The 27383-nt window shown below is 39.6% G+C and overlaps 1 protein-coding gene across 2 annotated transcripts in view; it reads left to right on the top strand.

Annotated features, from left to right (window-relative positions):
• Nucleotides 1–24536, top strand: part of LOC144666957 (NADPH oxidase 2-like) — a 28601-nt gene extending 4065 nt beyond the window's left edge. Inside the window, exons 2-22 of one of the 2 annotated variants that reach the window (XM_078528407.1) lie at nucleotides 1897–2050; nucleotides 7149–7244; nucleotides 8632–8739; nucleotides 8829–8910; nucleotides 9990–10132; nucleotides 11215–11242; nucleotides 11787–11833; nucleotides 12980–13005; nucleotides 13142–13222; nucleotides 13989–14115; nucleotides 15320–15412; nucleotides 16082–16153; nucleotides 16394–16456; nucleotides 17074–17128; nucleotides 17461–17524; nucleotides 18080–18116; nucleotides 18294–18376; nucleotides 19752–19872; nucleotides 20100–20171; nucleotides 21891–22015; nucleotides 23144–24536. In XM_078528407.1, coding sequence (XP_078384533.1) covers nucleotides 2003–2050; nucleotides 7149–7244; nucleotides 8632–8739; nucleotides 8829–8910; nucleotides 9990–10132; nucleotides 11215–11242; nucleotides 11787–11833; nucleotides 12980–13005; nucleotides 13142–13222; nucleotides 13989–14115; nucleotides 15320–15412; nucleotides 16082–16153; nucleotides 16394–16456; nucleotides 17074–17128; nucleotides 17461–17524; nucleotides 18080–18116; nucleotides 18294–18376; nucleotides 19752–19872; nucleotides 20100–20171; nucleotides 21891–22015; nucleotides 23144–23267 — 1695 coding nt within the window. In that variant the 5' untranslated portion in view covers nucleotides 1897–2002 and the 3' untranslated portion in view covers nucleotides 23268–24536. Of the gene's footprint in view, nucleotides 1–1858; nucleotides 2051–7148; nucleotides 7245–8631; nucleotides 8740–8828; nucleotides 8911–9989; nucleotides 10133–11214; nucleotides 11243–11786; nucleotides 11834–12979; nucleotides 13006–13141; nucleotides 13223–13988; nucleotides 14116–15319; nucleotides 15413–16081; nucleotides 16154–16393; nucleotides 16457–17073; nucleotides 17129–17460; nucleotides 17525–18079; nucleotides 18117–18293; nucleotides 18377–19751; nucleotides 19873–20099; nucleotides 20172–21890; nucleotides 22016–23143 lie in introns of those variants that run through there. The other variant, XM_078528406.1, reaches the window with a different exon arrangement.
• The last annotated feature ends 2847 nt before the right edge of the window (nucleotides 24537–27383 follow it).

Genomic DNA, 27383 nt, shown 5'->3' with positions numbered 1-27383 from the left:
ACAAAAGTAAGAATAAAGATAAAAATTAGCCACAGAGCCACGGATTAAGTTAAATACAGACCAGTTTTAAAAGACAGTAATGCCTGTTGCCTTGCTTGAGGTGTTTGGCATGCCGTTTAGCCAAAGAGAGTCCTCTGTTTAGAAAAGAGTTTCAGGGCGTTCTGATACAGAGCGTATTTTTATTCTGTCAAAAAATATACCTCGGCCTAATTGTATTTTTCCACAAAGGCTTATTTCTTTCTATCAAGGCTCCATTTTCTGCAAGTCTCTATTTCTGCAGCCGTTTTTAGGGATGTCACGCAACGCCCCCCCCCCCCCCCAATTTGTGGAGGAGCGTTGCGTGACATCCCCTTTTTTAAAAGGTGGATAGTATGTTGTGACAAAAAGAAAGAATTGCTATTTTGTCCTTTTTTTCTCTTTTTGAAGTGCCGACTGCCTGCATCTCTTCAGATGCTGTTTTTAATGTATAGTTTGTCCTCGGCCCGATGCCTATTTCTCTCGTATGGGTGTCAGTAACATGTGTATAACTATTTATCAAAGGCAGGGATGCCACTAAGGTGGCTAAAACTGCCAATTATTGGTAATTACCTGTTTGAAACATTCAGAGAGATATCACGCATTTGATATCTTTAATCAGTTTGACATATACTAGGTGAATTGTCACGGGAGATAAATGAAACGGCTTTAAGTATTCGCAAAATAGACAGACATTTTCAAGCATACATTGTATCGACATTTGCGTCAATTTTTAATTGCTATAAAAACCTAACAATAAGCTCGCCTATGATTACAATATTTACCAGCACGCAACCCTTGAGTGTCAGCTCAAAATGTCGCTAAAATTATGAAACATAACAACGCTGCATTCACCAGTTTCTAGCAACTTGCAACATTTATTTTACCTATGCAACATAAAAGCATTTAACTTTCAAGATAAACGGAATTAGAACATTCGCAAAGGCGACTGTTCCGTATAACCCGTTAAACTGTGATTAAGGGAAGCGGCGCCCCCTTATCACCTGATAAAATCTCGATTCTCTTCAGTAATAAAAACGTTGGTTCCATTTTGTTTTGTATGGCGCAGTCAATTTTGGCTTTTGTTTGGCAGTTGTTTGAAACATGTTGATTACTTTATACATCAATTCTGCAAAAGTTTCGTCATCATACATGTCTGTCTATTTTGCGTTTAATTTATCAACCGTGACAGTTCACCTAGTACCTATATATCGAACTGATTAAAGATAACAGATTCATGATTTCTCTCTGAACGTTTCAGAGCCCTGTCGTTTTGATAATTAGTTATACATATGTTATTGACACCCATACGAGAGTAGTAACAGCCATCGGGCCGAGAACAGACTCCACTTTACACAGCATCTGAAGAGATACAGGCAGTAGGCACTTCAAAAAGAGAAAAGAAAAGACACAATAGCAATTCATTCTTTCTGTTACAACATACCATTCACCACTGCGCAACGATAAATACTTCGACAGAAACGCAGTCTCCTTTGCAGCATTTTTTGGGATGTCACACAACGCTCCCCCTCTTGGGGAGCGTTCAGAGCGTTGTGTGACATCCCTATAAACGGCTGCAGAAAGAGAGAGACAAGAAGAAATAGAGTTTTGATAGAACAAAAATCAGCCTTTAATATTATCAGCCTTAACACAGGTCTGTATTTCACATTAATCATCGTGTGGATAATTTAATTTAATTCCTTTTGTTTTTTATTTTTTTTTTCATTCCAAGTCCAGGTTTTTTTGAGTCCAGAGTCCAGAGTCCAGAGTCCAAAGTCCAGAGTCCATAGTCCAGTCCAGAGTCCGGTCCATGTTTTATACTATGCCGTAACGCATGGACTACATTATTCAATGACATTGATTATGCATGGTTGTTTCCAGATCAGAGGCTGAGCTACGACCGGTATTTCAACAATATTCTCCATAACTTGCCCCCTTAACGAAGCACTATTTACCTCGACAACACCGTGGCTGATAGCTGGGAACGATGTCAAGATTCGCCGTGAGGAACGAACTTGGAAGATACATTGTTATTGTAAGTCAATTTCATTTTCAAATTCGTGTGGTTGTTTAATTCCGGCTCTGTTGAAGTCCAAGACTTTTAAAAGAACGATGGATAGGTTTTTATTTTCTATCATGGAAGCTATCCCAATCGCTTACTTTATAAGTTTGCCGCTTTTTAAATGAAGTCAGTCGAGTCTAGGCCTGTTGTTATTGTAGATTTTTGAACGCGATGTAGTTTGTCGAGTAAATAGCGATCAAAAAATGTAATATTATTTACATTGTTTTCGTTTCAAATGTCCGGTATATTAGCTTTCTTCCTCCACTCTTCCTGCACGCCACAAATATGGTTATAAATGAATCTTCTAGCTCTCAAGATTGCTTGATTTATCCGAAAACCTAGCCAAATTTGAACTGTTAGCTATATTTATCCCGATCTCTGCATGCTATCACTATTATAATATATTTCACGATAAGTTAATGAGCCGCAGCGGGAATTAATAACAGTCTTATAAGCGTTGTACACGAAATCATGAACTCTGCTTTACGTTTCTTGGGTGTAAGGTCGCGTTAATTAGCATTTGAACATTTATTTTAGTGCGCGAAAATAAACCGGTCAATGTTATTGAAAAATAGAAACAATCATAATTTGCAGCCAATATAATCCCATTGTGCAATATATCATGAAGTTCTTTTCAAGTTCTATTCTTGTCTTTGCAAATGAACATCAACAATTCATTTTGAAGACAATGGATGGCTTATTAAAACTTCCGCAAAAATATCGAAGTTATTCTCGACAAAAAGATCGATTCATGGCATGAATTGTCCTTATACCGTCATGGTAAAAACAGCAAGAGTTTTACGTTTCGTCAATTTGCAAAACGTTTACAGAAAAAATATTCCGCTGTGAAAAAGTAAACACTGTTCTCGGACACTGTTGTGACTCCTTTTGGTACAATAATGGTAGATATGATTTCTTAGCTTATTTGCACGGTCATATTCATCGTTAAGTGTTAACAATTCTTTTCTATCAAGACTGCCGCACAAAGGACATACAAGCGTGCATACAAGCGTGCATGCTATATCTGCCACGGTTATGCAGGATATATATCTTTTTAATTTTTGTGGTCGTAGTTAATCTCTCGCAAGCATTTGTTGCTTAAGAGCACGTCTCAATTTCTCTTCCCCAGGGTTAGAAAAGGTCAAATCGTTTCCTGTTGAAATAAGAAGGGAATGAAGGAAATCGAAAAAGCAAATGAGAAGAGAAAGGAAAGAATAGAAAAGAAAAGGAAGTCGAGCAAGAATCGAAGAACAAACGAATCTGATCTTAATATACTTAATTGGAACGACGAGGACGAAAAACAAAATGTTTCATGACCTAGCTACAGTGAACCCTCGATGTATCGAAGTGCCAAATACCTTATTATAGGAATATAACGAAGCATTTTAACAACGCGAACAAAATATACGCGTAATAAAATTAACGCGAATTGTCGAAAACTTATGTTAACATGCATTTAAGGTAACGCGATAGGTTTTCAGATGTTACGGCGCGTGCTTACATGCAGTAACATTAACGCGAATTTATGCGTAGTAATTTTTAAACTAGTTAAATAAAAGCTGCCGCTCTTCAAAAGACAAAGACAAAAATATGTTGTCCATTATTCTATTTGAACATGAGGCCTTTAATTCTGGTAAACCATAAACAACAACTCAAAATAGTGACTAATATTCATTGAATGGGTCTAGGGCTGGATCTAAATTTCTTTAATTTTCTTCGGTGCAAATCTTTAAATTCTCCCAACGGCTTGAATCTGATGAGAAGTAACTTTTAGAAACAAAAAAAGTAGGAGTTGTCCAGGTCGTTTTTGCGTTTTTGGTTATTTTGTGTTTTTTTTGACTAGCAAATAAATGGCTTACAAATTTTTTAAAAAAACGGCAAAAGGGGCAGTTAAAAAGGTATCACATTTATGCCAAATTTTAAGGAATTTCACCGAAGGAAACTTAGTAATTACAGATTTCTATCCTAACAATTACGTATCAGAATAAAATTCAAATCGCATTTGAGCATGCGCGAACTTTGAACATACGAGTTGAGTGTGACGGGTCCGGTCGGTCTGTCGAATATCTGTTAACCCCATGGCTCGTTAGGAATACCCTATCCTTTATGTAGGATCTCTGAAATTTAAGTATCTTACAATGCAGAGACTATTTTTTATTTTGTCTTTCTTTTCGCGAACTTACAAAAGCGGCCAGAAGCACCGGGACGTTGCTGAAAACCTTTTTAGGGTTTTGTAATCTTTGGTCTGCTCAAACAGGAAAGTCAGTTAGTTCCAGGAAGCAAGTCCGTTCTCGCCGAGGATTTCCTCGCGTGAAGGCGCCATCTTTGTTTTATTTGCCGGGGTTTCACTCGCCCTTTCTACCCATTCTTCGCGCGTCGACCCTATGAGCCACCTTAATTAACGCGAATTCTCGTGTGTGTGTGCTTATATGAATCAGTTTATAACGGAATATTGAGGCTGAAATTTTACTAACTTCGCTCTTCAAAAGAATATTAATAAGACAAAAACCCGAGCCTGAGTAATTTTAGAAAGGATACAATTTTGAGATGAAATTTGATAAATAGAATACTAATTTAATATGTTTTTAATTTCCTGATCAGTAAAATAAATCCTTTAATTTCTCTAAGCGGCAACACTTTTAACCAGCCAATAAATCCATAAAAACTTACACTAGCCAAATGTTCGATGCATGCTAATACGGAAATGTCAAACGGTATTAACTATTAGTCCGGCGGCTTAGCTCGAAATTTTAGTTGAATTGTGCACTTTTTAAGCGATGGCGTGACATCGCTTTTATGCCATCGCACGATCGGTTCGTTTTGTCTGTTTGGCCCGATCGAACAGAAATCAAGTTTAACTTAACAAGAAATCGCCGCGTAAAACACAAAAGCAAAATACTTCTGTGCAGTTAGAATGAAAAACTACAATGTATGAACGAAAGAGACTTATTATATATGATGGAATCTATTAGATTGAGTAGACAGAAATTTCTAATTCTTAAAATACAAAGGGCCGCTGTGAGCAAGAGACCGTTTGACCTTAAAAGCTTGTTCGCGCGTATCATATGTCGTTTATCCGTGATATCACTCTGCAGTATAACGCAATCTTTGTTGAGACAACATAGGGAAATCTAAATAAATAATAAAAATATAAAATAAAGTATTACTGTTGTTCAATTGAGCAAATCTACGAAGAAAATGTATTATTTGCATCCTTGGTCTGTGAATTCATAACAACTGCATTTATTTGAATTCCATCAGATCCTCGGACTATACTATTTATACAATCACTAACATTGCTTCCTATGTTAAAAAAATGTAAGATGCAGTTGGATAACAGTCTTTTCGACACACAAGGTGTCAGCTACTATTATTTACTTTATGTTTTCCTCAAAATTATGTAAGACCCCTCGTGAAACGCCATCGCTTCTGCATGCATCGCGTGCCAGTTATTGATACAAGCATGAAACTTGGCACAATGAAAGTGGTCACCAACAGAAGTTTTTTCAGATATAGTGCCAAGCCCAAAAAAACACGGTTTCCATGGAAACCGTAATTTCTTAAAATCACTGAAATTTCGTGAAATATTTGTTTGTCCTGGTTTATAGACAAATACTATTATGTCAGGAAGTGATATCAAGTCAAGCGTACAAAATTTAGAATGAAATGGCCTAATTTAGACTGTTCACAGCCCTATATTTTGCTATTTTTCTTCTGTTAGCGAACGGTTCACCGATCGCGAGAGACCCGGACGCAAGCGCAAAACGAAAGACGCCAGGGAGCAGAGAGCGGGGAACGAAAAATCTTTTCCCATGCAATAATTTCCTAGTAAATTATTGGTATCAAACAGATGGTAAAGAATGACAATTGTAAGGCTAATTTAAAGTATTCACATCTGTATTTATGAATAAAAATCTACAATAAAAGGTTTATAAAAGTACAAGAAGAAGTACTTCGTATTGCTGTTTACTAGCTAAAAATAGAAAACTGGCGTTGGCACCATATCAAGAATTGATTAGTATACGAATGTTTGTAATCCCGCAAAGTTTGGTGCTTGTATCAAAAATCGCACAACTCAGGAGCTAAGCCGCCGGACTATAAGAATGTTCATAAGAATATTTTCAGCCTAAAATTAGCCTAGGTTGGAAAAACAATATTCTTATAAAATAAAAATAGTGTATAGTGTGCCGTAAATCCCGCAATTTTTACAAAGCAAAACCATATCCTGTACTGTATCCCAGAACTAACGGTAAGTTAATTAACTGTAGGTGGTAATGCTAGTTTCAGATTGGACGAAGTCAAAATTAAAAACCACGGCCTTTGGTACTGACGCGGTACTTAGGACGGACCATTATTTTTTTGGAGGGGGGGGGGGGATGAAAAATATTGAAAAAAATTGTTTGCAGGGCCTGGAAAGACAAAATAAATTGTTTGCAAACATGATATGTATAACAAAAATTAGTAAGAATTTCGAAAAAAAATGTTTGCAGAGGTGCATAAACTAAAAAAAAAAGTTTGCAGAGGAAAATTTTTCATCCCCCCCCCCCCCAAACTAAGAAAATAATGGTCCGTCCCTTATCATGAGCGAAGCTAAACTAAAGGTCGGGACACACTAGGCGACAAGTCGCAGCGACAGGTCTCTGCGACAAGTCGCTCCGTTGCAGCTCTGTTGCAGTGACAAAGATTCTCGCAAAAATGCACGATGTCACAGGAGGCAACTTGTTGCAGCAACTTGTCTCCGCGACATGTTGCAGCGACTTGTCGCCTAGGGTGTCCCGACCTTAATGTAAATGAGCTTTTGCTTGTGTGCATTACGTTCGGCTCATGAAAGGTTTGGCGTTTGATCTAGGCCTGATCTGATACTTTTATATGCTAAGCACCAGACAACGCAGAACTAAACTGCTTGACTAGTACTTTGTTTGTTTGGTCGATATCTTGTTTTAGAGAATGCACCTGCTAGCTAGATGTCACTTGAGGCCTAACTATGCCGGACAGATTGCAAATCTGGTTTTACGCAAAGGGCGGACTTGTTCTAGTTATTGAATGTGTTTTATTCTTTTTGTCTTTGTAGGTAGCATGGATGGGAATCAACACATATTTATTTGTTAATGCCTACATTTCCCTCCAAACAGACAAAAAAAACTTCTATCTGCGAGCCATCGTCAAGGTGAATGTCAATATTTCTAAAACATAAATTTTATAACACAAATTTTGTCTACATCAGGTCCAACGCCAGGTGTGGGGGGCGCCACACAGCGGTCAAATGTCGCGCGCGTGCGCAGTTTCCGCCAAAACGGCTCCATACAAACCTTTAAAATTTCCGAAAACTTTCGCTTTAAAGCCAAAAGTTAACGCTGTCCCCGGAAAGTTAAGGTTAAACTCCTGACGCTGCTTATGCATTGGAAATTTGATAATTGATCTTCACTGAGTTTCCCAGCTTGAAATTTTCTTTCACCGTGCTATTTCTTTAACAATTTCTTACAAAAGATTGCACACTTTGGAGTCAAATTCTTAGAAAAGTTCGAGGTGGCGAGGACCGGACGTGAAGTCATTGTTTGCGTTTGACCGCTGTGAAGGGAAGCGCTGTGGTGGTTAACGCGCTGCATTCCGGCTCGAGCGGTCTGGGTTCGAGGGCTGGTCAGGAAATGGTGCACTGCGTTTCTACGTCAAGACATTTAACTCTCACAGTATCTGTTCTCTACCCAAATTGCAGTGTATCGGTGAATAGCCATGGCAACCTGACGAGAAAAGCTAATGGGATGAGGCGGGGATTGGGTGTGTGTGTGTGTGTGTGTGTGTGTGTGCGGGGGGGGGGGGTTCACAAGCGGTCAAACGCAAAAGTTGACGTCACATCCGGTCTTCGCCGCCTCGAACTTTCGACTTGAAAGTGGGCAAACTTTTGCAAGAAATTGTTAACCAGAAAACTAGTACGGTGAAAGAACAGTTCAAGCTGGGACACTCAGTGAAGATGACCTATCAAATTTCCAATCCATAAGCGGCGTATAAACCTTAACTTTCCAGCGGACGGCGTTAACTTTTGGCTTTAAAGCGAAAGTTTTCGGAAAATTTAAGACTTTGTATGGAAACTTTTCTGCGCGCGAATTATCGCAGAAATGCCATGCGCAACCGCGAGCTAATGCGTTTGACCGCTGTGTGTGTGTGTGTGTGTGTGTGTGGGGGGGGGGGGGGGTTAAACATGAATATTCTCATACTAAGTAGTAACGTTTCGGTACACTTCACCGGATGGTTCGAAGGATGGTTCGTATTTTCGAGGACAGTAAACAACAGGGCTTCTGACTGGCTTATCGAGAATCTGGTGCAGTCAAGTAACAAAAAGAAACCCCATCAAGTGCACAGCACGAGAGTTTTGTCATTGGATACTTTGTTATTACCTTATTGTTACTAATTTTCGTGCGATATATCGTGCGAAAATTAGTAAGAATTAGGTAGACACATTTTTTGATGAAAACTAGAACGTGATAAGAACCAATCGATTTCGAGAAGTGTTTACTAGATTTTGTTTTATTGACTATACTCATTTTTTTTTTCTACAGGAGGGGCTGGCGTTCGCAAGAGCTTCTGCAGCAGTGTTAAATTTCAACTGTATGCTCATTCTTCTGACAATGTGTAGAAACCTCTTATCGTCCATAAGAGGCTTGGGGGTACGTGAACTTTGCCTAGAAATATCTCCTTTGATTCCACGTGCCTGCCAACCAGGAATAATAATTATAGAATTGTATGTTTGTTGCAGTGTGGACACAGTGTTCTTCGTCTTTTGGACAAACATATGACATTTCACAAATACATCGCGTATATGATATGTCTTCAGACTGGTAAGGCCTTTAAACTGCTTGTTCTAACGTTAAACATTAGTAAAAGTAAAAAATGACGGTAAAACTAAAAAAAATATTATACAAAGTAACAATGAGAACAGATACCTACCACGAAAAGAAATATAAAACTATGGATCATTTTCAGCTTTGTAATGAAGAATTCGCAATAGGTCATTTTCGAGTTACCCTTTGCCTCTGATTAAAAACTAGTCTATGTGCGGAACCACTCAAATGCAAATAAGTTTGATTTGCATGAAAATGAACCTGTAGGAAGGGGGTGAATAAGGGTACGCAAATACGTCGATCCTTGCTATTTTTTTTGCCAAATCCGTCATCCGCTACCCGCATCTGCACTACTTGAAAACTTTCTGTGGTATATTTTCACCTTAACGGACAGTATATGTTGCTTTTAATGCCAATTGTTTAAGAAGTTTCGAAGACCGACTAAAGTGATCCGAACTTCGTTGAGTATCCACGATCCGAACTTTCTGTCATGAAGAATCCAGAATCCGCGCCAAAATTCTCAGCTTATCCCCAATCCGTTGTATTTTCGAGATCCGCGAATCCGCTTGATGAATCGCAAAAATCCACAATCCATGCGTTTTTTAAGGCCAAATCCGTTGATCCGCGAACGTATTCACCCCCTCCTGTAGGTGAAACTCATTTCATATAAATGGTTTCGCACGTAGACTCGTTTTGAAACAGAGGCATTCAGGGTAACTCGGAAATGACCTATTAGAATTTTGCGTACTATCTTATTTGTGTGCGAGGATCCAATTTAGACATTTCTCTTGAATTGAAACTCTCTTGTTTTGCAGATGGATGTAGATTCCCAGCACGCGAGAGATCATTTTTTTTTGTATCATACTTGTTACATCACGCATGCCTCCCCCCCCCCCCCCAAAAAAAAAAAAAAAAAAAAAATTCTCGTACATTTCAAGTTTTTCGTTTGTAGAGAAAACAAAAATATTTTCTTGCCAACGTTTTAATTACAATGTCGGCTGAAAGAAATGAAAGTAGTAGCGTTGTTAATTACTTATTGTTAACTTAACATTTTTGTCGTTTTATTTTACCTACAGTCATCCACATTGTGGCTCACGTTTTTAATGTGGAGTTCTTTGTTGACTCACACATGAGTAATGACACGCTTGTTCAGAGACTGAATAACATGGAAGATATTGGCGACGAAACTTACCTGAACCCCATAAGAGACAGAACCGCTGTAAGAAATATTCTTTAATTTGTGTTTGTGTTAGCTTACTGAAACAAACGTCGGGCCTTCGCGAAGATAGTTTGTATACTCCCTTTGACATATTCCTCACCATAATCCCCCCTCCCCCAAACATATCCCCACTAGCAGGGTCGGTTTCAGAAAGTTCACAAATAGGAGGCAGAGGTAATTGCGGCGGCCCCCAACCCGTCCGCCCCTTCCCCCCAATGAAAAATCACGTTCGTGGAGATGTTGTTAACAGTAACCTGGGAGCATTTGTGACCAAAAGTTAATGCATCTGAGGAGAAAACGGGAGACGCCACCCCCCTCGGCCTCCCTCTAAATCCATTCCTGACTAGTTGCTGTATCAAGTATAAAAAAGTAAAGCTGTAGAAGGGTAGGCCCGCTTTAAAACACGTATGGAAAAAGTGACCTAAAAGGTATTGAGAAGATAACCTTCTTGAGCAGCTAAAAAGCAATATTTTTGGAACTTGGAGGATAAAGTATAGTACACGTGTTCTACGGCAGGAAAAATTATTAAGAACTGTAGTTCGGGGGTATTTGTTTTGAAAAAAAGCTGATATATGACTTTCCTTGTGTTCACGTATGTTGTTAATTTACGTTCATAACCTCCACCATAGTTTTTCATTTCCAAAACAGATATTTATCTCTACCCCGTACTTTTTCTTCGTTTCCCTAATTAAGTTAACGATTCTTAAGGTTCTTTCTTTGTCTAACTGTTGAGTGTAGTTTTGACTAGCCTAAGTTAATGAGACCTTACGTCTCTCCACACACTCGAATATTTCCCCTCTCTAGAGGCGTCATAGATCCCAAATGAAAAGGTCCCTTATTGATGACGTAGATCTACAGACATCTCTGTATTATCTCTGATTGGCTAAAACTTGCGCGCGAAAATTCAAAACCGAGAGAAACAACCAATCAGAGACACTTCTCAAATCTCCGCATAACTACGTCATCAGTATGGAATTTTCAGGTCAAACTTGAGATGTCTTAATTGTAAAGGGAAAAATAGAGCGCTCGAATTGGAGGATTTTATTTAATTAAATGTTAATTTTTTACGTTGTCTTTGTTAGGTACCAGTCGTGGAGCTGTGGAAATTAGGTAATGTTATGAATGGATCATATGTTTAGTACGTATTATTAAAAAAAGGTTTATTGACCAATAAAATATAGCTCTGTTCTCGTGCCTTAACTGTTCGAATTGACCTAATTCTGGTTTAATCTGTAACGTGAAACAACACGGTGAATTTCGTCAACGTCCTATTAAACGTTTTTGTATATACTATTTAACAACTAAACACCTGAATGAGTTCAAGTGATATCGCTTGGATGCTTAATAAGCAAAGGCTGGACTAGCATCCCAAACAGGGAATCAGGGGCAGTGAAAAGACTGTTGGCCGCCTCATGTAGATTGTAGATAATAACGCAAACTATAGTAAGCCACTTGGCCTTTGAGGAACACTTACAATTATCAAACTCGTATCGAGTGCTGAAAACTGATTGTTGCTCTGAAGATGACTTTGAATTAACATAATCTTTCATAATCTTTTTATTAGCAAAGTGCACCCCTATAGTACTATAGTTTGTTTATTTTGCCAGGAAACGTCAGGTTGTAATGTAAATCCTAACTTTTTTCTCTTTTATAGCGTCCGGAATTACAGGAGCAGTCATCACACTTTGCCTTATTCTGATGGTATGAGTAAAATAAAACTAAATAACGGCTTCTTATCAATGACTCTCTCCTCCGCAGAGGCCTCTTTCGTGGGGAAAGGCGAAAAAACACGGGGGAAGGAAGGCGAAAACACGAAAAATGAAAAATAGGGGGAGCGCGGGAGACGACGGGAAGGGCGAAGGAGCGGAGGCCTCGAGGTCTCGCTCCTTTCCTTTCCCCTTCCCAGTGTGCCCCGCGCGCTTTCGTTTCGATTCTCTCCAGGCTCCGCGCGCTTACTTTTCACCTCTCCGGCTCCCCGTTCCTCTCCCTATTATTTCCCAGCTCGAAACACGAAAGAGACCTCTGCGGAGGAGAGAGTATCAATGAATAAATAAATAATCGACAAAATAGAATTTTTGTGTAGACAGATTTCTCCAATTTTGCATCAAAATACTGTTGATGGCAATACTTAATTCCCAAAAAAGATAAAATTATTTTTCTTCCGATTAAAGAAAATGTCTTTCTAAGTAAGAAGAAAGTTCGCTAAAAGTTTTAAGGGCGGTGAGTAAACTACTGTGTCTACTTTGAGCGGCATACAGTTCGTGTAAAATAATATCGAAAGAGAAACAAAATTTAATCTGGTCTCTTTGACATTTTCGCAGAAGTTTTGCACGTTTTTCGAACAATCCGAGGTACTTCATTCAAAGACTTTGAGACACAAAGCATTTGAGCCTCTAATGGCCAGTTACCTCTATGAGACACGACTGCAGGGAATCATGGAAGTCGTATTTAGCAAAACATGGGCGAGACTTGGTAGCCTGTTCCGGGCTCTCGATAGTTGGGGGAGAGTGAAAAACGCGGGCGAGCGAGGGAAAAAACGAGGGGGACGCCTTCCTCGTTTTTTCCTCGCTCGCCCGCGTTTTTCGCTCTCCCCCACTACCGAAAGCCTGGAACAGGCTAGAGACTTGGCAACGCTAAATACGACTACCATGACTCCCTGTAGGCATTTCTCGTAGAGGGAATTGCCCATTTGACTCACAATTGAAAGGTAGCGGGGGGGGGGGGGGGGGGGAATTTGACCACCAAAAATTCCAAAATTACAGTTTTCGCGGTTTGCCTTAGAAGAGTTAAATATGTTTAATTCTAATTAAGTTTATCAGCTGAATCGTTTTTCCGTTTCTTTGCCAGCTTTCTTCCTCGACGGAACTTATAAGGTATGTCACTCATGTTGGCGCCAAAATTAATATTTTGATTCAGCACTTGTTTTATTTATTTTTTTGTTGAGTTCTGAAATAGTGTTTGCCCTCTTGTTGACATCCTGTTATTCTTAATTTCTTATTTTTTTTGTAGGAGATCATATTTTGAAGTTTTTTGGTATAATCATCACATGTTTGTTATCTTCTACATCGGACTGGTCCTTCATGGAATACAGTAAGTAAAGTGTTAGAGACGTGTGCTTATAGTCTATATTCATCCAGTATGCCCTGTGGGCTGTGGTACATTTTAAATGTACTCTTGACATCGAAACTGGCGCTAAAACTAGTTTAAATATTTATTCAGTACAAGCTACTGAATTATTTTATCTCGTGTGCGCGAAGACACATAAATTCTGTCAGAGGAAGGTAATTGGACCAATAGAAGCACATATGGTACAATGTAAGTTTTTTTCAAAACAAGAAGCAAGCGAACTCAAAGCATGCAAGATGAATGTAGACCCTCAAGCGCTCACTCTTTATTAAAAGGTCCCTTGGAAAAATCAAAGTCACACTCAGTTATTTTAAAACGTTTTACCTTGTTTAGTGGTCACTTCTTTTAGTTTAAGAAGACGCGGTTACTAAAGACCCAACATTGTTGGTTTTGTCGACTTGTATTCAACACTAATTTCACACTTTAATCTTAGGTTTAAGGAAACCGGAATACTATTATTATATTACATTATTAATAGTATTATTAATACTTTAGCATACGGAATATTATTGCATTTTACTAAAACTAATTAGCAAAAAAAGCTGTCGTTGGTAATTTGACCGAATTCAAAGAAAATGGAGGCCGATTTAACAAATTTTAATGCGTGGATCATGCTTTCATGATAATCAAGTTTGAGCGCAATTTTTCGTTGCGTAACTCTATACTTAGGCTTTATGTCATGGCATTATTGCGATTTATGTACAGACCAACAAATGCGTTTCTCCTTCAGGGGTGTGGTGCGATTTCAATCGAACGTCGATACACATGATCCTGAAGTATGCTACAAAGACGTGAGCAAGTGGGAAAAAGACGGTCCTTGCAAAGAACTCCCTAAATTTGTCCCTTTTGGAATGAACGTAAGTGCAATCATTCATAAGTCACTTTAGAAATTGTGCTGGTAGTAACGAATCATTACCTGGTGCGCATGAGGCTCTCGCGAAAACGCGAGATCCTCGCGCGTCGCGTCTGCTCATTCAGTGCGATTTTCACGTGCGCTCGTTCCTCGCCCAATCAATTGACCTACCAAAATGGAGTCAGTACTCCAACAGGGGCGGATCTAGGGGGAGGGGTGCAGGGGGTGGAAACCTCCCCCCTGAGATGACCTGCGGCTTTCTAATATAGCTGGTATTCTGCCAAAAAAGACTATGTATGTGGTTTATTGGTGCACCCCCTCTTTTCCGTGAAGCGGGGTTATGGTTTACTGCTTTGTAAATTATGCGGCAGTAATTCTTTAAATTTTGGTAATTCCACAACAACAATTTTTTTGTTTTGTTTCGTATCTTGTACAGTACTTTCTTATTTGTCTGCAGTTGATTCATGTTGAGAAAGCAAACCTGGCTTCTTTATTCTATCTTGACTCAGACGTATAACACTACTGAAAGCGAAAGACTGTGGTCAACAGCACAAAAGATTACTGTTCAGCAATCCCTAACTTCTTTTGCTTTATTGAATCAATCCAGGCCGTTTAAATAATCGGTTCTGATTGGTGAGTTTTTCGATACCTGTCAATCATGATGGCTTTATCCCACGGAGAATTTGTCTAACCAGCGTTGACGTGCGAGACTGACTTTCGTCGATTCCCTTCATCTCTCGATGATAGATCAAAACATAGCAGAGGGGGGTGAATAGGGGTACGCAAATCCGCCGATCCGTGCCATTGTTTTGGCCAAATCCGTAAATCCACCGCTTTTTCGTTTAAATCCGAACCCGATTACTTGAAAACTTAGTATCATTGCGACCGACGGTAGATGCCGTAGTTGAGAATTTTCGTTTCATTGTGTTTTTTTCGACAATTTCGCCAACATACCGACGGAGACCAACCAAAGTGATCCCAACTTCGTTTACTATCCACGAATAGTTTCGAGATCCGCGAATCCGCTCAATTTATCGCAAAAAATTAAATCCGCAATCCGGGCGCGTTTTCAGGCCAAATCCGTCGATCTGCGAACCTATCACCTCCCTCATAGCTGTGAATTCAGAGAGACTTTTCACTGGTAAATGAGCTACGACTTGCGCGAGATAAGCTCGTGATAGGAACATCACTGTTATTTTCTCTTGCAGACCTGGAAGTGGGTCGTTGGACCCATGATCCTGTATCTTATTGAACGTGGTATCAGGTTTTATCGCTCATTCCAGCAGGTTAAAATCATAAAGGTAAGATATGCAATTTATTAACCTCGGGCTGCACCCTCGTTGAATAAATCACATATCTCATCATGCCAAAAAAAACACCTACTTATTCCCAGGGATATTTAATAATCACAAAAATCCTATTACTTAATAACCCTGTTGCTTCATAATCATAAAAATCCTACTGAGGTCAGACTTAGCCTTAGATATTCCCTCTTGTTTTTCTTAAAAATAAGGTATTCTTGTATACTTATGGAGTAGAGGTCAGAGTACTGCTGTGGGTATGCAAAATAACCTTCATAGTGTAACACAGTACTCTAGAGAACTTAACGAAGCATTTTCCTCGGCAAGTCTTTAAGGCGATATTCATTGTTGCGTTGAAATCGTTATCATGTAACATGGTGCACTGAGGTGATTTAAAACACGCGGCAACACACTACAATTTCCTTAAAGGCGATATACTGCAGTATTCTGTCCGAATTCTGTTCCAGTCGCTTCCTGTTACGTTAACAATCGGCATTAAATATCGTCTTTTGTATTAGAAATTTCCTTTAGACAGACGCAGAGACTAAGAAAATAGACATCACTTCATGCATTAAAGACTAGCTTTGGAGATAAAGGTTGCATTAGGAACACGATCTTTGATCGATATGCGATGTAGGTTGTTAATATATCCTTTTGTTTATCGCGCAGGTTGTTAATCATCCGTCTAAAGTGATCGAAATCCAAATGAAAAAAGCTGGCTTCCATCACGAAGCTGGGCAGGTACCTCTCTTTTTTGTACCTATTTTATTTCTTAATCCCTTATTTTTATATTTTGTCTTAATCATTTCTTCCTTTAAATCATCCTGCTTCTTTCTATTTCAAAACAAATAAACTTCAAGTCAGTTTTAAATTGGATTTTCACCTGAAAAACTGGCAAGGTATCCAATTGCACAAGCCTCTTAGAATGGACTATTTGTAAACAATAAATATTAACACATATTTCGCCTCGTTTCTTTTCAGTATATTTTTCTCAAGTGCCCCAAGCTCTCTCATTTAGAGTGGCATCCGTTCACACTGACATCGGTAAGTTGTCGCTGTGTATACAGGTGCAACCTTAATCCAACTAAAGCAAACACGATAATGTTTAGTACCGGGTACTAACTAAGCTTGGGAGGCGCTGTGGCCTAATGGTTAAGGCGCTAGACTCCGGGTCGAGCGGCTGTTCCGGGTTCGAGCCCTGGCCGGCTCCAGGTGGAACGAAATGACTAAAAATGACCGAACACAAGAGCAGGGATACTCGGGTGAGACTTGGGTTAGTCTTTATTTTGGGATTTCACTTTGCTAAAAAAAACAAACTCGGGACGTCGATGATGTAGAAGGCATAACACTCGTTTGCCGATGTTACATTTTTTAACACAAAAAGTGCCAAGGCCTAGTTTCATTTACACCTCGTTGGAAATCAAGTGAGTGTAGAGTAGTTACTCCAACACGAGATTTATGTTTACATCACGGCCGTGTAAACTTTAAGCGAGCTATGTCACGGGGATTTTGCGGATTTTTACTCCAAACTGTTCTAGTGGTAGGCAACTTAAATTTTTGAAGATGCACGGAAACAACTTGATAAGTTTTGCCTTAAATTTTTGAAAGATTGAAGTTAATAATAAGCAATCAGATATTAACCTGTGTTAACTTTTTACCAGGCTCCTGAGGATGATTTCTTCTCCGTGCATATTCGTATCGCTGGAGACTGGACAGGTAGGTCGTTAAGCACGTTTATGACTCAGAAGTGGAGCAGCTCTCATAAGCTTGTAATTCTACTGGTCCTCTAGTGTGGCAGCTGCTGTTGTTTTTTGGGGCTAGGGGCATTGTTCCTTTTGTTTGTACTATTATTCTCTCGAAGGGTAACTATGTAAAACGAGAGCTCTTACCTGACCCCTTTAATTGAAGTGCGAGCTGCAGTCCAGCTTAATTCAACACGACCTCGGTAACGCGGCGTTTGAACGGGTCAAAGCCGTTACACAGTTAAATGATATTTGTTTGTTTATTTACATGTATTTATTTATTTACTTGTTTTTCGCTGTTATTAGGTGGATTGGCCAAGCTCTGCAGTGGTGATGGAAAAGAGACCAGAAGTCTAGCTGATATGCCGAGGTTAGTTGTAAACTGACTGTAAAACAATGTCAGTTTTTATCATAATGTATGTATTTCAGTACTATATATTTGCGTTACCTTTAGAAAGGAAATACGCCTGGCCTTGTATTTCAGTCGGTAAAGCAATAGGATCCTTCAGATCAGAGTGTGAGTTCCCCCTATTTCTATCTCCTCCCTATTTCTGACCAGTTGAATATTGGTACGAGAACGTTGTGAAATCGAAAGCATAAGCACAAGGTTTGAAAAGTCGTACTTGTTCAAAACCTCGTTCTCGTACTCCAATCTGAAGGTCCCTATTTTTAAATCGTAATTATATCGTCTATGTTTAAAGCTGTTTTCGCCCTTTCTACTGGAGGGCGGGTTCTTGGAGAATGGCAATCAAGTGATCGTTCATTAGTACACCGCACTCTTACCTTCTCATATAACCCTCCTTTGAACACTTTTTCAAGTTTGCAATGCTTTTGCTGCAGCCTTACATTTTGGTAACATTTGTTCAATGTCGTACATCGCAGCATGTAATCTAAATGAAATTTGTTTTTTATTTTCGTTCCGTAGACTTGCAGTTGACGGACCTTTCGGAACGGCGAGCTCCGTGAGTGAAATAACATTGCTATGATCTAATCATTGTTTGTTGAACAAGTTCAAAATTTTGATGAGGACTTGTTTGAAACAGTCTCGTTATCTCTTTAAGGGGGACGTCTCGTTTTTGCAACAAAGAAGGGTAGAATACGGGGACGAATTGATGAGATAAATATTTTTCTACACACAGGACGTTTTCAAGTATCCAGTGTGCATGTGTATTGGTGCAGGTATTGGAGTGACGCCTTTCGCGTCTGTTTTGAAGTCCATATGGTAAGTTTGAACAAGCTGTCTCAAGAAGACGCTTTTTAACTGCAGCTTAGTAGTACAGTTGAACGCACGGCGCATTTTCAATAGTTCAGCAGTGCAATAAACCCGCCCATGAGGAGGTTTGCAGAACAATCTAAATGTAATTTTTTTGTAATTTATTTACCCACGTGACACAGAAGAGCTCAAGAGCTCGTTAAGACGTGTACGTGCATCAATTTCTCATGAGCGACGATGGGAAATGTCAGTGATGTACATGCAAATTGGATCGTGCTACCAGGCGGACGAATATTTTGGGCACTGGTAATCCCGTGAATCCACAAGTTGAGCCATGGTCCCTCTTCGTGATTCGCTCAATTTTTCCCCCGTCACGAATGAAGTCAAAGATTCAACACGATTTTTTTTTCTAATGACGTAGCTCTGTAGGACTATGAACAGTGTCTCTGATTGGTTGTTAACTGCGCGCGAAAATCGAAAACTGAGCAACAACCAATCAGAGACACGGATCCTGTAGAGCGACGTCATCAGTATGGAATTTTTCGGGATTTAATTTGGGAGGGACTCACAGGAGGCGGTCAATGTTCTCTTGTTCCCAACAAAATTTCCCTTGTGTTCCCGCGTTTCCTAAAAGAGTTTTGTTTCGATAAAGGTGTTCCCTGTTTCCTTAAATATGGTTTTGTTTCTGTGTTCTCAGTCATTGTTCAAGTTGTTCATCGCGTAAAGCGAAGGCCGACATGTCCGTTACCGTAGTCAATTTCAAGTCCCTAGCTCGCAAGCTTGACTGTTTTGACTGTTTATTTATCGGGGATTTGTACAAGTTCGATTTGCGTCCAGCAGTTGACGGCTTACAGTTCGAGTGTTCGTCAAATCACTGCAAAACAGTGATGAATAATTCAAGAATTAGTTCCTAAAGGTACAGCAAAACGAAACAAAACAGGACTGAGACACTCACCCCTAATTCCGGATTAATCTACGACGGACGTAACAAGAGTTCGTTTAACTATACGAAACTATGCGAAACTAGACTGTGCGAAACACTAAACTACAGCTTTTGAAATATGAATAAATAAATGTCGAGGCGTGCCCCTTGGGGCTGCACGGGGGCACGCCACATTACGTAAGTTCAGTTCTCGCTGTTTTCTTTGTTAACACCATGTTCCTAAAAAAGAAATTGCCATGTTCCCTTGTTTCCTAAAACCCCTGGGTGGCCCTCATCTTGGATGTCCCTCGAGCAGAGAAAAAAATTTACTATGCAACGAGATACCTCTTGTTTAAGAACTCGAGATGCTTTTGTACTTATGTGCGTTACAAAATACGTTGGGTTGAACTCATTTTCGATGTTGAACTTGTTGAACTCATATTTGCCATTTGTGTTTTTCAGGTATCAGCACCAACAAAATAACGTGAACCCAGTGGTCAAAAAAGTCTATTTCTTTTGGATCTGTCCCGACACTAACGCATTCGAGTGGTTTACAGATCTCTTGCAGTTTCTTGAAGAAAGGGTGAGTCTACTTTTCTTGCAAGGAGCAGCATGAATCGCTAAGTAATTTTAAAAATGCTAGCGAAGCCTCTGTTTGTCTCCTTCGCAGCCGTTGTTTGAGCTCGTCACACAACGCTCCCTCCTTCATCAAGGAGGGAGGGAGCGTTGCGTGACGGCTGCGAAGAAAACTAAGCTTCGGCCTCAGTGTTTTCAAGTTCTCAAAAACTATTCTTAATGTCTCTCTTGCAGATGGTGGAAACAGGAAACGCAGATTTCTTGGAGTACAACATATACCTTACCCGAGGGTGGGGTCCAAATATGGTGAGTTTCATTGGTCAGTTTCTATGTCAAAAATGCTTGTGTGATATATTTATTTGTGTTTTCAAGGAAGGGCACTTTTTTTTTAGGATGGGCGAAAACCCGGGAGTAAAGGGGGTGTTTTTTTTTGGGGGGGGAGGGGAGGACGGGAAGCGGAATTTCTACGGAGACAGGAGCGAAAAAGAAATAGGGGAGATTTTTTACAACATTGCGTGAAATTTTAGGTAGTTCGCATAAACTCAACGCTATCAGACGCTCTACCCGTTACTTGTGGCGTCCCTCAAGGCAGCGTACTCGGGGCTCTGCTGTTTAGTATCTATGTAAATGACCTTCCAGCAACCAGCGAAAGTTGTTCAACCGAATGCTACGTGGATGACACCAAACTTCTTTTGTCTTTCAAAGTTGGTGATGCTGACGAAGCAAAGGACACTATCCAAAAAGATTTACATCTAATCCGTAACTGGTGTTTTGATAATTGTCTTCTGCTTAACCCTGAAAAGACAAAGCTCATGATCTTTGGCAGCCGCCCGATGATCCGTAGACTATCTGATTTCAAGCTTTCGCTGCTCGGAAAGGAACTCTTGCCGTCAGAGTCCATCAAAGATCTTGGTGTAACATTCGACCCCACTCTGTCATTTGAAAACCACATTTTAGCGACAGTTTCATCCTGTATGAGTAAATTAGCTCAAATAAATCGGGCAAAGCACGCATTTAACTCCGACCTATTAGTGACTATCATCAACGCGCTCGTTTTCAGTAAGTTGTACTATTGCTCTACTGTATGGTCCAGCACCACTGCCTGTAATGTGCAAAAACTTCAACTCGTTCAGAACTTCGCTGCTCGCATAATTAGTGGTACATACAAATTTGAGCATATAACTCCATCACTTAAGAATTTGAGGTGGCTTCCCGTAAAAAAGCAGCTTTACCTCCGAGACGCTGTTTTCGCATTTAAGTGCATGACGGGCTGTGCCCCGACCTATCTGACTTCGCAATTTGTCAAAAGGCAAGAAATATCGAGTAGAACCACAAGAAATTCACAACAACTGAATATTCCCCTGTGCAAAACCACTGCTGGCCAGAAGTCATTTTATTACAGAATAGTAAAGCTATGGAACTCTTTAGACAAAGACTTAAAACTATGCAAGAGTCATACAATTTTTAAGAAAACTCTGAAGACAAAGCTTCTCAGCGAGTTTTTAAATTATTTTTTTTTTTCTTATTTCTTGCATTTTTCTTTCTATTTCTTTTTATTTTTTATAATATATAACTAGGGTACACATTTTAAATTTTACATTTTATTCAACTTCATGTATTGTTCACTGAAAAACCTCTTTAGGAGTGTTCAATAAAATTTTATCTTATCTTATCTTATCTAATTTTGCAATAGAGAAAGTACCGGGGGGTCGGAACTCCTAAGGTGGGGGCGGAAAGGGGGAAGTTTATACCCATATGCCCCTAACATTGTACAATCATGAGGTGAAGGAGTTATGAAAATAAAATACAAAATGGGCTTATTCTCTATAAATGTATACATTACGGGTGTGAAAAGGGAAAAAAAATCATAAAGATCAGTTTGTCTGTGGCAGTGAACGATCGGTAGATCCCACAATGACAATTCCAGAGAACGTAATTTTTTTTAAAAAAGGTAAAAAAAATGATGGGGGTTATACGTTACAACACCGTACATTGCCAATGTATTTTCTTCTGACTCCTTATTAGGCTCGTACTATTGTCTTGCACGAAGATGAAGAGGATGACATCATCACTGGCTGTAAACAGAAAACGCGATATGGTCGGCCTGAGTGGAATGGAATTTTTGGTAACATCGCTAGGGCTCATCCCAGGTAAAACCGCGTTCGGTTGTTCTTTTATCTCCTTCGAATACGCATTTGATTTTTTTTCCCATTAACATTGAAGAAACTATGAAAACTAATCAGCACCACACAAACGAGCCGCTTAGTGGTTTTCTTTTTGAAAGGGTTTCAGGGTTTCTCACTGCCTTTAAAGTTACAAATGCCTTTAACCGCACAATAAACACCACTTCAAAATGACCTTATTGACTGAGCGGGAGGTGGGGTGAGGGGAAAAAAGAGGGGCCTTTAATTTTGGTCAACAAAAAACCTGTTTTCCGTAAAAGAGCGAATTTATACTGGAAAGTCAGAGAATTTTTGTTATCGTCATTAGTGGCAACCATGGGCACTGACTAGGTTTTATAGTTTATCGAGTTTTTAGTTTTCTATCAAGTTCTTTCCACTTTTTGCCATGGGCCATGCTGACTTCAAAATGTACATAAAATTCAGAAAATGTCTTACAGAATACGGTCACATGATTCCAAAACATCTCTTTGCTTATTGCTATTCAAATGGTCGGGTTAAGAACAACATGTAAATGAGGAAGGAGGCCCGGGGTAAGGGGTATATTTCAGCTCCACTACGCAGTAGACGACATGTACAAAACCATTAGGTTTATTTTGGAGGTTTCGACCGAGCACCGGGACTATAACATACGTTATACTACAACCTATTATTACATCCATATTATATAACATGTAACAGAGCTGAGCGACAGTTTATAAAAGCTACTGTCAGACGGAGGCCAGAAAAAAACCCGGAGGGGAAAAAATATGGCAGGAAATCTGGGTAGGAACCATGGCTCAAGCTCAAAATAGCCCATCCTACGGAGCTACTAAATGTGTGACTACCAAGAATGACATACTTAAAAGTAAAAGATCAAAATTAAAAATAACGAACTGGGCTAACGAGGTGTCGGCCTAGAATGATTTCCCACGTGATAATCATCTCTTATGTAGTCCTACCTCATGCACATGCTCACTTCGACTGGGCTAGCCCCAGTCCATACTGCTCTAGTGCCGCAGAAATATTCAATTTCCGGCTAATTCGTGTTCACTCAAACGCAAGAAATTTCATTTTTTGAATGTTAATAATAAAGAAATTATTTCTTATTACTTGCAGAACGAAAATTGGTGTATTTTTCTGTGGTCCAGCTGTCCTTTCGCATCAGCTTCACAAAACAGCAAATGCACACAGCAATGCTGCCGAAGGAGTCAAGTTCTACTACAACAAAGAGAATTTCTAACTTGTAGACACGAATTCTATTTGCCAATTCTAGCAACGAAGTAACATTTCAAAAAATATTATACATGCAGTACTGTTTTAATGTGATTTAACCAATTGAAACCCAAGAAGTCTGGGGCGGAGCTGACACGCCACGTCAACTCTTAGCCGGCTGGGCCTTGGCATGAGAAAACGAAGGGCTCAGGGGACATAGGATTTCCAGTCCTAGACTCTACGACTTCTGGTCTTCATGTATGCAGTCATGATGTTTCAAAAGAATTTATGAGAGAGTCCTAACGTTTTAGGCCTAGCGGCCTAAGAGTAACGAAAGGGCTATAAGGAACGAGAATGACCGCCAAATGTCTTGAATTTTGATTGGTCAAAACAAACAGAACCCAAAAACTATCAAAAACAGTAAGGTTTATTTATAATGGCCATCCCAACGGGAAAATGAGAGCTTTCTTTTCCCCATTGTTCCCTTCAGTCCTTCTTCGGGGACCTTTAAAAGTCGAGGGGAAAAAACTCAGTGTTTCCCGTTGGGCTTGTCATTTTAATGACTTACATGTAAAAGTGTTTGGTAAAGCCCGCAACTGAAAAAAGAATTCTGGTTTCCTAGTCTCATTCAACTTCAGACAAGTCGAGGCGACCCGCACACAAATTTGAGGCGGTCTCCAAACGCCCGACAATATCACACAGCAGTCGAAGTTTCAAACTATTGTTACTCCGGTACTTAGCAAAAGAAGGCGTTTCAGTTGCGTGGAATTACAACGTTCTTCGTAGTTTAACTTAAAGGTTTTGTAAACAACCACGAAGGCGACGCCGTGGGCAACTTCGATTAATAATAGATTTATATTTAACTTAAGAATGTCGCATATCTCTGGTTAGAGGGGCTAGGTCTTCTCCCCGCTCTATAACCCACTAGGGGAGCCTGTTTGTAGGCTTTATGTGTGATAAAAATTGAAATTATGTGTCAGTATTGAGCAAGTTGTTGTTTGCTAACACCGTTCGTATGTACTTTATTATACAGTCAACTCTCTCTAAAACGGACACCGTTGGGACCGGCTCCAACTGTCCGTATTATAGGGAGTTAAGTTACAGTAAAATGACTGAAAAACGGCAGGGACGGGACCAACACCAGGTGTCCGTCTAATGGAGGTGTCCGTCTTATAGGGGTGTCCGTTAAGAGAGAGTTGACTGTAGTAATTATAAACATACAGCATAGTAAAAAAATGTTCGCTACTTTGGGTCGAGTGCAGAACTTAGTTTAATAAAGAATGTAAAATACTACAAACAGGTAGAAGTGATTATTTCAGGCTGTTCTCCATACTGCTGCCAACGGCTCAAAATCTTACCCATGGCCTGCTTCTATTCGCTTTCAAGACAATAAGAAATAACTTTTGAAAGGGGTTTTATGCACACAAGGCAAGGAAACCAAACCAAAGCAAATCCCGCGGTTCGTCTTAGGAACACTTAGGCCCGGTTTAAAGCATTTGACGCGTTTGAAGCGATGCTTGGATGTGGAGCTAGCCGAGCTCCCCATTGGGGAGGGGAGGGAGCGCACTCTTTATATTTTTGGCTGGGTGTGTGCAGACTAGACGCCAGAAATCCCTACCCTATCCCAGACTTGGATTTTTTGAGTCTAATGCTTGCGTGCGCTTTGCGCATGCGCATTAGACTCTTTGTTATATGAAAAAAGCTGTTAGCAATCCCAAGGGAATGGTTCGGGATCGATAATCGTTCGCTGTAATGTAGAAAACAATGATCAGCTGCAAGAACGGACTCCGTACGGACACGCACGATTAGTTTCAATTAAAAACAGCCAATCAGCGACACGTGTTCCCACGCATAATTAAAAGTTCTTTCTCAAGTCACGATTATTCAACACTTGAACAGGACGAAATAATTTTCCAGTTAAGACATTTGTAAGCTTTTTGTGAAAATAAATCTTCGTTTTCAGTTCAGTTAAGCACTTGTGTTTTCGTCGTGCTTAAAAAGCAAGACGTCTTTGAGAAAAAATATTTCGACGGCGACTCGCGTTTATTTACACAATGCGACCAAATATTTATTTTGTTTTAAAAAAAAAAAAAACTTTACGTCGGTTTTTGTATTTAAGTCATTCGAATTTTGACCAATTTTTTCTTTACAGTGCAAACAAAAACCTTCAAAAATAAAAGATGTACATGGATAAATGTAAATCAAGTTACGCGACTAAATCAAAATGCGTTTGTTTGGCCGCTTTGCAGTATTACACTGTCCCGGCCTTTGCCATACACTGAAATCGAATTTCATGCTTTTACGACTCTCAGAGATCTTAAGTTCTTCTTACAGCTAGAAAAATCATAAAATGGTTACATTGATATGGAAGTGATGATTCGCGAAATTTGTACATCATGATAAACAGTCTTCGCTCCTGTGTATGGTAGCTCGATAATAATTGCCTAGTTTCCAGCGTTCAAAAGGTCATCATTATATTGACGTGAGCATTTACACCCGTTTTTAGGAAAATCTGTCACTAAGTGCTTACAGTACAATGGAGTAACAGTCACTATTTCAAGTGCTTTTATTGCAAAATCTGTTTCAAGAGTCATCATCAAAATGGTGAAAAATCTGAAAGAAAACGATGTGAAGTTCTTCAACCCTTGTTGTAATGAACATGCTTTTTGTAAATCGTCACGCAATCTTGTCCAAATGTTTAATCGTTTCTGCTTTTACGGACAATACGGAAGAAGTAACATCAACTCCTGTTCATACTTTAAATTTTGTGAAGCATATAACATTTATGACTGTTTCGTTTTCATCCATAATCATCCACGATGCCCCTAGCTTGCTATAAGCATTTTAAATTAAACTCCCGAACACAAACCTCTAACCAATTTTAACCGGCTTACGAAAACCGCCCAATCTGTATCACTATGCCATACGGCATTAGACTCATGTCACCCTTGGTGACCTATTTTTAAGAATAGTATTTTCCTGCGTTTGACTGTGGAATTAGCAGGAAAATATGCTCTCGTCGGTATCTAATGTTTGATTAGGCATCTGCGCTGGTATGTGGGTAATTAGCCGGAGTATTTATATTCGGGTGGGATGAATAGGTCTTTCATGTCGGTCTCGCTTTCTCAGCGTTCGGGTATTTCAAAATGAACAAGGACGAACTCGTCGAGTTGCTAGCGAAATCTCAAGAAGCGATTTTGGAGCGCGTTGATTCGAAGTTACAAGACCTTAAGAGATCCATTTCTGAAGACCAGGAAGATTGTGTACGATCCGTGGTAAAAAAGGTCAAAGAAGATCATTCCATCAAGTGGAAGAAAGTTGGTGACGAGAAGCAGTTCAAATTTAACGAATCTGTGGAAGCCAGGATTGATTCAGCTATCGCCGCTGTTGATAAGAAGAAGTCAGACAAGGTGAAGAAAGAGCTGCAAGAAGCCGACGACGCCTTCAAGTCCTTTCGTCAGCCCTTTCAGTTTCGACAAGCCGCTTTTCTGCCCAGATCTCAGTTCAGGAGAGGAACTTGCTTCGCTTGTGGATCAGAAGGTCGTTGGAGGAACAACTGTCCCAATATCACTCCTTCAACAAGATCAGATAAGTCAACCAAGTGATGCTTTTGATTTTGAAAAATCGTCAGAGCCTGGTTTGTTTAAGGTTGGTTCCCTCAAGAAACACGTTGAATTTTGGTCGAATTCCATTCGTGCTTCCGACTTTTTCATTAACACGATTGTTGAAGGCTACAGAATTCCTTTCATTGATTTGCCTGAGAATTTTGTTATTCCTAATAGATCTTCGGCTTTCAAGTTTAGAGATTTTGTTGATGAAGCCATTTCAGCGTGGTTGTGTTTCTGAAGTTGATTATCCGCCCACTTTTATCAACTCGTTGCACGTGGTTCAGCAGTCCAGTGGGAAATGCAGGCTTATTTTGGATCTTTCGTATTTAAACAAATTTGTTTGGAAGCAGTCCGTTCGGTACGAAGATATTCGCACTGTGTTTGATTTGTTCCAGTCTGGTTATTTTTTCTTTACCTTTGATCTGAAATCTGGTTATCATCACGTCGAAATTTTTCCTGATCATCTAGTATCTAGGTTTTTCTTGGTGTTTTGATTCTGCTATCAAATACTTTATTTTCAATGTTTTGCCTTTTGG

The sequence above is a fragment of the Oculina patagonica genome, chromosome 9 (assembly GCF_052425735.1).
Source record: "Oculina patagonica isolate OP01 chromosome 9, crgOcupat, whole genome shotgun sequence".
In the NCBI taxonomy this organism is placed as follows: domain Eukaryota; kingdom Metazoa; phylum Cnidaria; class Anthozoa; order Scleractinia; family Oculinidae; genus Oculina; species Oculina patagonica.
The sequence above is the reverse complement of the archived record's forward strand: the minus strand, read 5'-3'. Positions and strand labels throughout refer to the sequence as shown.